The sequence below is a fragment of the Diabrotica virgifera genome, chromosome 3, assembly GCF_917563875.1.
Source record: "Diabrotica virgifera virgifera chromosome 3, PGI_DIABVI_V3a".
NCBI lineage: Eukaryota > Metazoa > Arthropoda > Insecta > Coleoptera > Chrysomelidae > Diabrotica > Diabrotica virgifera.
In genome coordinates this window covers 128,494,145-128,509,468 of record NC_065445.1, presented here as the reverse complement: position 1 = coordinate 128,509,468, position 15,324 = coordinate 128,494,145, and the positions used below count along the sequence as shown (strand labels likewise).

At 33.3% G+C, this 15,324-nt stretch overlaps 1 protein-coding gene across 1 annotated transcript in view; it reads left to right on the top strand.

Moving 5' to 3' along the window:
• The window catches only part of LOC126881309 (glutamate receptor ionotropic, kainate 2-like), a 136,068-nt gene extending 121,160 nt beyond the window's left edge, over positions 1–14,908 (top strand). The window contains exons 11-13 of the mRNA XM_050645516.1: positions 7,666–7,888; positions 8,457–8,572; positions 13,244–14,908. Of these exons, the coding sequence (XP_050501473.1) occupies positions 7,666–7,888; positions 8,457–8,572; positions 13,244–13,528 (624 nt within the window). The 3' untranslated portion in view covers positions 13,529–14,908. The remainder of the gene's footprint in view (positions 1–7,665; positions 7,889–8,456; positions 8,573–13,243) is intronic.
• The last annotated feature ends 416 nt before the right edge of the window (positions 14,909–15,324 follow it).

The window sequence follows — 15,324 nt, the reverse complement described above, 5'->3', positions numbered from 1 at the left end:
TTGCGCCGGATGTGACGAGAATTTATTATAAACAATTTAATTGTTTAAGTTACTATAATTCGTAATAGTCTTTACAAAATGAATTTTGTTCTTAAAAAAATCTACAAAATAATGTTTGGTAAACCTTGACCAATAATTAGAAACACAGATGCTGCAAAAATATTGCAAAATTATAGAATTTAGTCGATTTTTCACTTGTAGGTCGGCTGAATTTTGAGTAAGAATACTTTATAATAGTAGCCCAAATTAATAAAAAAAACTACAAGCTGTAAAACTAAACCTTAATATAAATATTATACAGGGTGTCCCAAAAGTAGTGGAACGGTCGAATATTTCGCGAACTAAGCATCGGATCGAAAAACTGAAAAATACGTGTTCAATCATTTTCAAAAATCTATCCAACGACACCAAACACCAACCCCCACTACACCCCCTGGAGGTGGGGTGGAGGGTAACTTTAAAATCTCAAATGGAAACCCCTAGTTTTTCTTGCCGATTTGGATTCGTTACGTAAAAGTAAGCAACTTTTATTCAAGACATTTTTTCGAACTGTGGATAGATGGCGCTATAATTGAGAAAAACGATTTATCCTGATACCATAGGTAAATTATAGAAATGGTCTAATATCTCGAGAAATACACTTCCAAATGAGAAACCAAAAAAAAATTTTTTAATACTTTTCGAAAACCTATCGAATAACACTAAACATGACCCTCCAACCCACCCCCTGGAGGTGGGGTGGGGTGTAACTTTAAAATCTTAAATAGCAACCCACACTTTTTATTACAGATTCGGATTCGTCATGAAAAATTAAGCAACATTTACTCGAAACATTTTTTAGAATTGTTGATAGATGGCGCTTTAATTGGAAGAATACGATTTATTAGCGCCATCTATCAGCAATTTTAAAAAATGTTTCGAATAAATGTTGCTTAATTTTTCATGACGAATTCGAATCTGCAATAAAAAGTGGGGGTTGCTATTTTAGATTTTAAATTTACCCCCTCCCAACCTCCAGGGGGTGAGTCATTTTTGGTGCTTATCGATAGGTTTTCGAAAAATATTAAAAACCTGTTTTTTGGTTTCTCATTTGGAAGTGTATTTCTCGAGATATTAGACCGTTTCTATAATTTACCTATGGTATCAGGATAAATAGTTTTTCCCAATTATAGCGCCATCTATCCACAGTTCGAAAAAATGCCTTGAATAAAAGTTACTTACTTTTACGTAACGAATCCAAATCTGCAAGAAAAACTAGGGGTTTACATTTGAGATTTTAAAGTTACCCCCCACCCCACCTCCAGGGGGTGTAGTGGGGGTTGGTGTTGGGTGTCATTGGATAGATTTTTGAAAATGATTGAACACGTATTTTTCAGTTTTTCGATCCGATGTTTAGTTCGCGAAATATTCGACCGTTCCACTACTTTTGGGACACCCTATATATACAAAGTTATGACAATAAACGAAAATTTTTTATTAAAAACTGCATAATATAATTAGTTTATATAGATAATTTAATATAATTTGTATAAATATGTACCTATACAGAAATAATAGAGAAACTTATTTCTTTGATGCCTGAAAACGGATGATCGTTTTGGCGTACTTGGTCAGTCTCAGAGACACTAGTGGACAAGCTTTTCCATAACCCTGGATGACAGCAATTACATGACCCAGACACTGACCATTAAATTGCTGCAATTTGTTATATATTTATTAAATGAACTTGAATAAAGTATCATTTGTGGTAGTTAATGTCTTTAAAAAGTGGGAAGTTTCATACTGTATTTTCAGGTTTCCCAAATAAAAACACTGTACCTATGTGTTCAAAACCTAGTCAGGAAATAAAATTCAGACATAAAAATATTTACTGAAAAACAGGAGTATTTTTTACTAAATTAATGTGTGTTTACTTTTATTTCAAACAAAATAGAAATTTGAAAAGTTGAGTCCTTTACGTTTTCTACTCTGGTGAACATTTTTCGAATTGGCGCTTACAGTGTTTCTACTTGGGACAGCCGAGTTTCACAAGACACAAGAGAAGCAACTGATAAAATTTTGTAGGTCCTGCTATAAGACTCTGTGCCTATATCCGCCCTTTCAAAATCGTAGAATACGGTCGCTACCAGCAGACCTGCAGCAGGGCCTAGATTCCGTGCACTGTAGATATCTACATGTCGCTTTCTATCGATATTGGAATATCAAAATATATGAATTTTTAGCTTTAATTGAATTATTTTCTAGTTTTGCTCTAGTTTATCAATTAGAGTATAACCTAGCAAAACCAGAAAATAATTCAATTAAAGCTAAAAATTAAAATATTTTGATATTCAAATATCGATAGAAAGCGACATGTAGATATCTACATTGCACGGAATCTAGGCCCAGGCCTGCTCGCGTAAACAGAGAGAGATCGCACGTCAATTCGGTGTTGGCGTCGTTCTATTTCAGGCTACGTTTTCAAGTGCCTGACCAAGGAAGAATATAGAATCTTATACAGTACTACTGATACTACAAGGAGCGTACAATAATTATAAATACGGAGAAAACTTTTTGGATATTTTTAAAAATAATTTGGATAATTTTTGCTATTTTATTGTAGGTATTGTGTCAAAATTTATAAATTACAATTTTGAAATAAGTAATTTATAGTAATAATTTATATTATTGTACTACATTTGAAGAGGGTAGGCGGCGCCTACCTTGCCTACCCCAACGGGCCGCCCCTGCTTTGGATAGTGGAGGTAGTGGTGCTTTCTAATCTTTCACAGAACATTTCTTCGAAAAAATGCCCTTTATGAATATATCTTACGTAAGTTATTAATACTGCCTCATTCTCTCAAATTTGACTCACTAATACTTGCATTAAAAAATTTCTTGTCTTCAGCTTTTCAACAAGTGGTTTTTCAATATCTATACTCCTTTCGTCTTGTCTTCTAGTAACAATATTGTTACTGAGTGGCATAGCTTTCACATCTTTTGTCATCCTTTTCAAGGAGCGTTTATGCTGATATTGACGGCTTTATTAAATTCTCTCCCATCGTATTATTTTTTTCAGTTTTAGCGATGAATACTTAAAGACATTTTGATAAATAGCCTCAAAAACAAGATTAGTAGTTGAATTATGAACAGTAAATACAGACTTTAATGTTGTTTTCAAAATTATTCTTTGAAGTTTTAGGAGATATCTTAAAAAACGGATAGAAAGAGTTAAACTCGTGTCGAAGTTCATGTTCGAATTGCCCCCCTTAACAATCAAATTGGCCCCCAGTGGGGCGTGGTCCCCACGTTGGGAAACACTGATCTAGATGTATTTTACGATATCTAGTTGATGGTATAATATGTTCTATAATGTGCTAAGTTGTGTCAATTTCTCGACACCTCAATATCATTTACTAATTCATACATTTGTCTTACACTTTTATGTGCTTTCATGTTAGTACTGGCCGTATTATTGTTGTGTAGAGTTTACGCCGTCACAGAAAAAGGTAAGGGGGATTAATGGCAGTTAAAACAACTTAAAGTTGTTATGAAGCTATTTCTTTGTGACATTTACGTAACTTATTATTCTAATTGCGAAAAAAACCATAATTAAAAAATTTAGCCAAAATTAAGCCAATAAAAAACGATTTTATTGACGTTTCGACATCCAACTCGGCCGTCTTTATCAAAATACAGAATATTACATTAACGTCCGATAACGACGTCTAAGCTGGAAGTTGAAACGTCAATAAAATCATTTTTTTATGTTAAATTGTGGCTTATTTCCTATTTAGAATAATAAACAACTTAATGGGATAAAACTTAACTGGTTAAAACTTAAAGTTAGGGATGCTTGACAAGAAGTTGCAAAATTGAAATGGAGATTTGCCAGACACAATATAAGAAAGACAAAAAGAAAACCGGTGGAACAAAATTATTATAAATTGGAGACCGTGGAAGTATGAACGAAGCAGAAGCAGGCCCCAAATCAGATGGGCAGATGATACCAAAAAGCTTGTGGGCTCTAGGTGGATGACTGTAGCGACAGACAGTGAAGAATGGAAAAGGACTGGGGAGGCCTATGTCCAAAGATGGACAGAAGAAGGCTAATTAGATAGATAGAGTTTTACGACTACGACTGGACGAACAATGACTATGACTTTGACGTGACTATTGGTCCGAATTAACCCTTATGATCTAGAAAGTCAAGTGCGTACTTTTTTATGTAGTTGGCCATTTTTCTTGATATCATGTCTGCGTATGTGATAGAGTATAAGTTACTGGGTTTTTATGTAGTTGTAGGAAGACTAAATCTTAAATTCTGCAGTATCTAGAAGTTATTTCTTAGGATTTTCAACGAAAACTTTTCGTTTATAAATTCGTAAAGTCTGTGGGTTATTGCGTTGCCGCTCCTGCAATACTTAGAGCGAGTTTATCGATATTCTTATGTAGTTTTGTCTTCTGAATCCAAATCTGAAAACGGCATTTCGATATCTCTATCCTTCTTCGAGATAATCGACATTAAAATCTAAAATGTGACGTCACAATCCTTTTATTTTATGCCGACTCACTAAACGTCAGCTGAAATCATTGCTAGTAAGTAGGCTAGTTTTTTAATCTGAATTTGTTAAGGAAAGCATAGGTTATGTACATTATTTGAGTTTGACACTTCGTGAATGTCAAACTAAATTTTAAATAAAGTATTAATAAAATATCAATGACATTTGATAGTGAATTTAATTATTAATATAAAATAAATACGATGTTCAAAAATACAATTTGAGTATATTTTGAAAGCAATAATTTATTAACAATTTTAAAAAACTTGCTTCGTCTTTTAATTTTAAAAGGTTTATACGAGTATACGGCCTCCCTTTTAATGGGAGTACCAAATGGTAAATGGACTGTTCCATTTGTTATGAAATGAAAATTGTTATTATAGTCGGTTCGCTAAACTCAGACACAACTGGCTAGTGATTTTAGTAGGTATTTTTTTTGCTTTGGTAATTTTGACAAAATTGGCAAGATTACAAATTATTTAGTAATTATTAACTGTTAGTTACTGTTAGTTAATTATTAATTATTTTTTTGCGAAATTGGTAAAATTAATGACTAAAATCACTAGCCAGTTGTGTCTGAGTTTAGCGAACCGACTATATAAAATGTTGTTTGGAATAAAAAAAGAATGTGTGTACTTTGTACGCACGTAAGAAGTTATACTTCTAAACAGTTTCTCTACTACTTTCCAAAAATTTTTATTAAAACAATACCAAAAATTAAAAAAATAAAAGAATAAAACACACACAAACACATTGAAAAATGCCACAAATAATTTCTGAACAATAATTGTTGCCAAAAATTTTAATTAAATACTTATTTTCTGAAAACAATTATATAATAATATACTTACAATCATAAAATCTATAAAAAAAAGAATGTGTGTGTACTTTGTACGCACGTAAGAAGTTATACTTCTATTATATGATTATATGATTAATATATATACTGAAATTAATATACTTTTTATTTATATTTTATTTAAATATTAAATTAATTTATACTTACTACTTCTCAAACATTTTTATTAAAACAGTACCAAAAAACACATTAAAAATGCCACAAATGATTTCTGAACATTAATTGTCGGAAAAATTTTTAACTAAATACGTATTTTCTGAAAATAAAATTATATAATAAATATACTTACAATCATAAAATGTATAAAAAAAAAATAAAAAAATAAAAGTTTCTATTGGGATTCGAACCAACTTACCACGCGGCTGGTATTTGCGTTGTATTGGGATTCACCCGCATTAAAACTTCGCCACAGAGACAGCTTGTCATTATGTGCGAAGATCGTCTAACTAAACAGATTAACCTTTTGACATTTTTAACTTATGTAAATCAAATTATTTTGATTTTGAATTGAAATGATTTAGAATTGAAAAAATACAACAAAACATGGAGTAAGAAGACAATATATTAGGTGAATATTGATAGAAATTTTGATGGTAATCAAATTATGTAAATAAAAATATTACATACTACTTATGTATTTTGGTAGGTTCAAGGTAGGTATCGGAGCCCGTATAACGACTAATAAATTTCGCAATCACTTGCGTCGTGCAAAGTGGCTATGTTCAAATATCATAACAAAATTTGATCAACTATTTATAAAACACTTACCAGTGAAAGATTATTTAGCTTTGAATAAGCGAGATCTGCGGCACTCATACTAGGCACAGTTTGATGAGCTTTCACATTGGCATGCAACAATCATCTCTTCTATGTAAATAAGTCCAAAAATATAATATGAAAACTATTTAAAAAGGCAGTATAACCATTAACTAACTTTTTGTTTGTTGTTTCTCTTCCTACAAATTTTAAAACGCAACAAGCATACATTATAACCAAACCATGCACAGTCCCACAGCTGTGCCACAGCTGCCATATTGGATAATTTTTGTCATGTCATTTGAACATCCAATCAGAACAAAGTTATAATGCGCATGCGCCCGGTCGCTAGGTTTTCCCATATAAAATTTCACCGTCATTACGCCCGTAAAGAAGTATAACTTCAAAAATAAAAAAAAAATAACAACTTGCTTGGGGCTTGAACCCACTTCACGTCCATCGCACCGTATGAAAGTCGAAGCGATTTCCCACTGCACCACATTCGCGTATACGTCATGTGGGAATATACACAAACTAAACGTTTACACCATAAACTTTTTGACATTTTGTTTATTTATATGAATTTAATCAAATTGACAAATGTTTTGTCAACTCTTTATTTATATGACAAAATATAGAGTAAGAAAACGATATATTAGATGAAGATTTGTAGAAAGTTTGTTCGTAATCAGATTATGTAAATTAAAGCATTGCCTACTAACTACATTATTTTTTTTACATTTTCCAAACAGATAGGTATGAAGATAGTTTTTTATTGGAATACAACTGAAACATTTAGAATTACGTACCTGCGGCTTTTCAAAAATATTTAAAAAGTCACTATAATTATAAATTTGATTTTATTTCTGTCCTCACAACAATAAAAACTAATATATACAATATTTTTGTTTACCGATAACCTCCATATTGAACAATTATTGACAGATAATTTCAACACCCAATCAGAGCCCGTATAACGACTAATACCATACTGTCGGTGTGCACATGCGCGCAGATTAATCAAATTTCACCCTCAATGAAATCGTGCCTAAAGAAGTATAACTTCAAAAATTATGGTCTGATACGTACAATTACATCCTTCTAATGGAAAAAAATATTTGAAGATTTTTCTCAAATTATGGATACCAACAACATTTTCACTTATAACTCTTTTATTTTTAATTTGACGAAGAAAAGTTATTCTTCATAAAAAGCTCATCATGGTCTAATATTTATGATGCAACCATCATATATCAAATTTTATTAATTTTATATGAGGTATATAAAAAATATGTACTTCGATCAAGAGTAAAGTACCTTTATAGTTCACAACCTTTAAATTAGAATGATATAATTGCGCATTAAAATAAAATTTTTAATTCTAAACAACTTTTCATAATAGCAATTTTCCACATTATGAATTAAAATAGGTAAATAAACAAAGTTTTCGTTATGATAATGCTCGAATTTTCAGCTGGTTTTAAATAATTTTTGGATTTTCATTTTTAGAGCTCTAAAAATTTCTACTACCAACAAGTGGCTAAATATATGAACGACCACCCAGAAGATATGGCACCATCAACTGCAGATGGAATAGCCAGAGTACTTGAAGGTTATTATGCTTTTTTTATGGAATCAGCTACAATTGAGTATACTGTAAGGAGACATTGTAATTTATCCCAATATGGTAGTGAACTAGACCAGAAAGGTTTTGGAATAGCTGTTAAAAAAGGTAATAACAATACAAAGCATTGTAACTTGTAACTAGTATGAGTCCACAGAGTTGAATTAGTTTTGTTGTTTTTATTTTCTTTTCTCAATGCTTATGCCCTCTTCAAGTTTGTTTTAATTTTAATGACTTTTCTGATGACGCGGCAACGTGGTATTTTTATACCGATATATCTACATATCTCATACGAAAAATGGGCAGTCGTCATCCAGCCACCACCAAGACGGAGTGCAACAATCTGCAACAATAGAGTGCAACAATCTCTTTCAGTGGTTCTCTGTGTCGCTTTATCAAGCTTAGACAGTTCAAAGTGTAAACGGACTTATCCTATATTTTACTGTTTAATTTTGTTTTCTTAGAGCCAATAAAGTCATAATATCTTTCACACTTAATACGTGGTATCACTTCAGCCAGCATATTTTATCGAAGTTAATATCGCGTCAAATTCACTCAATATTCCTTTGATCTAGATAAAAACAATTTTGCTTGTTGATTTAAAAAAATAATAATAAAGCTTACATTCCTATTTTTAAATAAAATATTTTTTTTGCAAATTATATATTATTTTTAGGATCTCCATTGTTAGCTCCGTTAAATAAAGCAATTATAAAATTACAACAAAACGGAGAATTGCAACGAATTAAAAGAAAATGGTGGGAAGAAAAATATGCAGGAGAAGTTTGTGATGTAAGTATATATTTTTAAATTTTCTAAGATTTGCCTGAATTATTTTATTTAAGGTCAGCACGGTTCAATATATTAATTTGTTTGTTTATTTATATATTTCTGTTTTGTAACAATATAAATATATTTTAATATACATTTATAATTATATGTAACAAAAATACAGGTCATAAAATAAATCTCATATTCTGGGACCAGGATAGTTCGACTAAACCTAACTTACCTTAGTGCAAATGTGCACATAAAAAAGTTACAGCCCTTTGAAGCTACAAAATGGAAATCGATTTTTTACAATAAGATATCGAAACATATTGAACATTTTTTATTTAAAATGCTATTGTGCTATTCTTATGGTAGGGACATCTGAAAAAAATAATAACAGTGAAATTTGTACATCCCATAAAAAATTTATGGGAGTTTGTTCCCTTAACCCCCCCCCCCAAACTTTTGTGTACGTTCCAATTAAATTATTACTGCGATAGCATTAGTTAAAGATAATGTTTTTAAATATTTTTTGCCTCTTAGTATCTTTTCGATAGGCCAGTTTTTATCGAGATGCTGCTTCTTTTTTAATATGTTTGTATAAAAATTTTATGGGGGTTTCGTTCCAAAATGTTTATTCCCAAATGTTTGTATACGTTCGAATTAAATTATTATTGTGGTACGTACCGTTAGTTAAAAACAATGTTTTTAAAATTTTTTGCCTCTCAGTATTTTTTCGACAAAGATTTTTTATCGATATTTTAATCTTGACCAATTTCTATCTTACATTAATTCACTTCATAGTAATATTGAGTTCACAATAGAAACAGAACAGAATAATTCCATAAACTTTCTAGATGTAACGATTACCAGACTACACAACAAACATGAGTTCTCCGTATATCATAAACCTACCCATACTGACACAACTATACACAATTCATCATCCCATCCTACACAACACAAATTAGCAGCCTACGATAGCATGATACATAGACTGATAGAAATTCCTATGACAAAAATAACTTCGAGACAGAACTAAATATCATTAGACAAATAGCAGTAAACAATGGCTATAACGAACAAACAGTTAACAACATTTTAAACCAAAAACTCCATAAGAAAGCCTTGAAATTAGTGTATCCACCACCACAGAAAGAACCCAGTACCTTCTGCTCTCTCACATATACTGGCAAAATAACAACAAAAATAGCCAGATACATAAAAAAGAAAGGAATAACACCAGCTTTCAGAACTAACAACAACTTAAGCAAACATATTAAAAACAATAAAAGCCGAAAGAGAAAGCAACTACAGAGTGGTGTGTACAAACTAACTTGTGGTGACTGTCCGAAAACTTACATCGGTCAAACTGGCAGAACTTTTGACAAACGGATAGCAGAACACAAAAGGGCTTTCAACAATAGAAAAACAGACACTTCTACATACGCACTTCACCTTCTAGATCATAATCATTCTTTCAATGAAGAGTTTCAAATTCTACATATTCAAAATAAAGGCCTTAAGCTATCACTTTTAGAATCAATGGAAATTAATAAATTGAAAAATACAGATATAAGTCTGAATGACCAACTCAAGACAAACAGCTCCCCACTCCTCAACCTCTTCAGTTAAAGACTTAAAAAGGCAAACACATTGTAAAATATATCACTTGAGAAAGGCACTTTGCCGAAACAGCTGTAGTAATAACATAGTTGTAATAAATTTTGTGGAAGTATAGAAAAACAAACGTTTTTCAGTGTTTTATTGTGAGATAAAATGAACTTCCATCAAGTAACGGTCGAATCCATCAATTACTAGAAAAATTTCTAGCCTTACAGGACGACCGTTAGTCGGAGGGTTCACTAGCTCTTAGACTATTACGAAAACAGGGTTTCGCAGCTTGCAATTCATCAACGGGGCCATTTCTTACTGCTGCTCACAAAAGACGCAGACTTTATACGTGAACATATCAATTTGGCAATAGACGATTAGAAAAAGTATTGTTTATGGATGAGTGAGGATTATCAATTTATGGCAAATATAGTCGAAATAAGGTCTACAGAAGGACTGGAGAACGTTATGCTGCCTGCACTCGGTCGGGTTGCTTTTTGTAGTGGCTGAATAATGGTTTGAGCAGGAATGGCCCTCACTGGGGAATGGACAACTTTTTCCTGAAGGAATATAAAAAACGTGATCTGTTCGATGCCAAATCGCAGAATTGTGGTGAAAACACACATTATTGAAACGAATCGTACTTGCCTTTTCTTAATCCTATGATTCAATTATTGTTATATGTAACGCTGCACTGAAATTTATAATACATTTATTATTTTCTCAAATTTTTTCTTGTTATTCTTGTTTTCTATTTGGTAGGTACTAGTGACAATGTCGAGTTACGAGCTACAAGAAGAACTCATTCAAAACACAATTAATATAAATAAGAAGAAACAAAGTATCGAAATTTCTTAAATTTTATACATCATCATCATCATCATCATCAGTGGCGTTACAGCTCTTTATGAGCCAAAGCCTTCTTCAGAACAATCCTCCATTCGCCCCTGTCTCTGGCAACTCTTCTCCATGCTCTAATTCCAATAGATTTTAAATCACTTTCTATGTTGTCTTGGTACCTAAGTCTCGGTCTTCCTCTTGCTTGTGGTCCTATCTGCCCTTTTCGATCAAAAACTTTTCTGACTATGGCATCTTCCTCTCGCCTGATTACATGACCTATCCATCCAAGGCGTGCTACCTTAATGAATTGTACAACGTCAGGTTCTCCAAAATTTCTATACAACTCAAAGTTGTAACGCCTGCGCCACAAACCTTGTTCTTTTGTTTTCGCTAAAAACATTTGAGCAGTTCTTGGTCATTCTGAGTAAGTGACCAAGTTTCTGAGCCATATGTTAGCACTGGTCTTATTAGTGTTTTGTAGACAGTCAATTTAATTTTTTTAGGTATTTTTGAGGCCATCTGTTTTCTAAAGCCATAGTAGCACTTATTGGCGAGCACTATTTTTCTTTTAATTTCTTCACTGACATTTTTATCTTTAGCTAGCAGCGAGCCTAAGTATATGAAGGTGTCAACACCTTCCAGTTCTAGGTCGTCAATTATTATTCTTGTAGGTGTCGGGTTGCTTGACCTAGTGCAACACATATATTTGGTCTTTTGAACATTTATATTTAGCCCCATTCTCTGTTCAGATGCTCTTAACGACCGAAATGCTTTAATCGGAGATTCTTTAGATCTACCTATGATGTCTATGTCATCTGCTTATCCGACAGTTTGTACTGATTTGTTAAGGATAGTACCATTCGTATTAATTTGGGACTCTCGAATTACTTTTTCTAATGCCAGGTTAAATAACAGACACGATAGTCCATCACCTTGTCTTAGTCCAGTTTTGCAATGGAAGGGTCTTGAGAAATCGTTCTGGATCTTTACCACGCTCTCTGCTCCTGTGAGCGTAAGTTCAGTTAATTGGACAAGATGAAGCGGTATTTTAAATTTTACCATAGCAAGTAGAAGTTGACCTCTATTAACTGAGTCGTATGCGGCTTTGAAGTCCACGAATATGTGGTGGGTGTCGACGCCGAACTCTAGGGTTTTTTCAAGGGTCTGCCTCACTGTAAATATCTGGTCCGTTATTGATTTATTAGGACGGAAACCGCACTGATATCCTCCTATTATTTCTTCGGCGTAGAGGAGAAGTCTTTTGTACAATACGTTGGACAACACTTTATATGCTATATTGAGTAGAGTGATGCCTCTATAATTATCACCTGCCATCATGTCTCCCTTTTTGTGTAGAGGATACAGTACACCCAACTTCCAGTCTGTGGGTGTTTCTTTCTGTTGCCAAATTGCAGTTATCAATTTATGCATGTGTTTCAAGAGGGTGTCGCCGCAGTTTTTGAAGAGTTCAGTAGAGAGATTATCCAAACCGGGGGCTTTGTTACTTTTAAGTGTTAAGATGGCTTTTCTAATTTCTTCTTCGGTGGGGAGTGGCTGCCGATCATCTTCGTTAATTTGAAGCAAGGGATCCTCCATCTCGCCATCTTCATAATTGCCACTAAGCAGTTCTTCAAAATGTTGCGCCCATCTGTTTAGTATCTGTTCCTTGTTACTAATTATAGAACCATTCCTATCTTTACAGGCTATTATTCTGGGTTTGAAGTCTTTTCTGCAGCTATTTATCTGCTGGTAGAATTTTCGTATGATTTTCCATTGTGGTAGTTAACAATTTCGTTTAGCGTGTGTTCGTATTGTTCTTTCTTTTTTCTTCTGAACATTCACTTTTCTTCCCTTCTAAGATTTTCATAATCTTCGAGAGTTGATAAAAAATTTTTACGGGAGGGGGGTGTTAACCCACTGCCCAACCCCCTTTTCGGAGGACCATTTCTTCCTTCCTCGTCAGCCCTGACCCCACCTTCCACTGGGGTTGGTTACCCAGTCTCCAGCAAGGTTGCTCAGGTTTACCGGGGTTCAACCGTGTGATCCGGATCACACTTCTCGGAGGTGAGGATAGCAATTGAGTAGGAGTGGCTAGAGGTGTTAACAGGAAGCAACACCTTGTATTGCGCATTACTACTCCTTTGAACCCCAAATTTTATACACATTAGGAGATTATTTGCCTGATTTTTTATACTAATTTATAAGCATATTTAAAAATTTTAACAAATGTATTTGTAGGACGATGGTTCCTCCGAGATTGCTCCAAAATCAGTAGATCATATCAACGGATTGATAGCCTTAACATTTGCGGGAATTGCGATAGCTCTGGTAACATCCCTGTTGGAGTTTGTTGTGCATGTCTACAGAATAAGCAAGAAAGTTAAACAGCCGTATAGTAAGGCATTTAGCGAGGAAATTAAAAAATGTTTTGGAAGAAACAGGACAGTGCAACATATTGAAGATGTTGCTCTAACAAAAACTGAAAACGGCAATAGTTCGAATACAGAGAAAGAAGCACCTTAAACGTTATTTTGGTTGTTATTAATTTTAACACTAAGATAAAAATTATTATACATAAATACTAGGCTGATCAATAAGTTTTGCGATTCGATAAGAGAAGGCGTTGATACTAGCCTAATTTTTTATGTTTATGTTGGTACACTCTTCATATGAACATGTGTAAAGTTTCATTTTAATCTATGAATTCAGTTTGTTTACAAGCCATTTTTTAATGTCGACGTACAGCAGTATTTTCTAATAAGGAAACCATCAAGTATCGTGCAGTGATTGAATTTTTATTTTTGGAAGATTTAAAAGCAAGGGAAATTTATGAACTAATGTTGAAAGTGTATAAGGACCCTTTGCCTTTAATTAATATAGTAGAAAGATGGGTAGCTGAATTTTATACCTGGCAGTACACAAGCCTGAAGGTGATATAGGCCAAGGAAGTCCAAAAACACCATTAACACCAGAAATCGTAGAAAAAAGACAGGATATGGTATCGGAAAATCATCGAGTGACTAAAAGAAATTTAGTAGAATCCATAGGCATCCCATTGGGCTGTGTAAGAAATAGTTTGACTGAAGTATTGGGTTTCAGAAATCTGTATTCACAATGAGTGCAGCATGCGCTAACATCAGAACAAAAACACATTCGAATGCTACTTTCTGAGCAACAATTACATCGTTTTCGAAAGAATAAAGTATATATTATATGTAGACTCATCACTGGATGAGACTTGGGTCTATCACCATGATCCTGAATCAAATAAAGAGGCTAAAGTGTGGTGTGAATTTTTGGTTCTTCGGCTTCCAAACGAGTCAGTGTCCAGAAATCGGCCAAGAAGATGTTAGCATTAATTTTTTGGGAGCAAGAGAGATTTTGTTAGTGGATTACTTGCAATCTGGTAAAACAATAAATTATGGATATTACTGTAATCGTTTAGCCTAGCCCGAGGAAATAATTGAAAAATTACCCGACCCTTGCAAAAGAAACAATTCCTTTTTTATCAAGATAATGCAGCGTGTCATACGAGCATTTTAACAATGGCATGAATAATTAAAGTTCAAATCGTTGGAGCTTCCAACATATTCGTCATATTTGGCCCCCAGCGACTTTGATCTGTTTCAATACCTAAAAAAATCATGCGTGGTAAGCGTTTTTTATTAAATGGTGAGGTCGTAAGAGCTGTGGAAGCCTATTTCGCAGTCCTTGAGATTCTCACTTGAGCGATGGAATTTATAAATTTGAATCTCGTTAGTATAAGTATATTGATGTTCGAGGAGACCGTACTGAATAATAAAGTGTATTTCAAACCATAAAATTGTGTTTTTCTTGTCGAACCGCAAAACTTACTGAACAGCCTAGTAATGTCACAATTAATAATAAAGTACGTTGTTTAAATTATTGTTTTATTACTTATTAACATTATCAATATCATACTTCAATTCAAAAAAAATATTAAAGATACAAACTGGAACAGATTTGTAATCTTTGACCAGATCACTTCATAACTGTAATGGCTGTCCCCCTGCTCCTTATTCCTTGTGCCCTTGTCAGGTCGTGGTGATACCGTAAATATCGTTAGCTTGCTGTCTCGATTGGCTACAATCCTGTACCAAATGGACGGCTTCATATAGGGATTTTCCGCCAGAGTCTTCATTTAGTCTGCCCATGGTTTACCTCTTTTAGTCCTTGGGCCCACATATAAAATTATTATTTCTATCACACCGTCGAAACTTTTTGTACTTGTTATTTGGGTGGACTCGGACAAATTTGGAGCTTGGCGCATTATGGTAGTGGGGCGTTTGTCTGTCAAG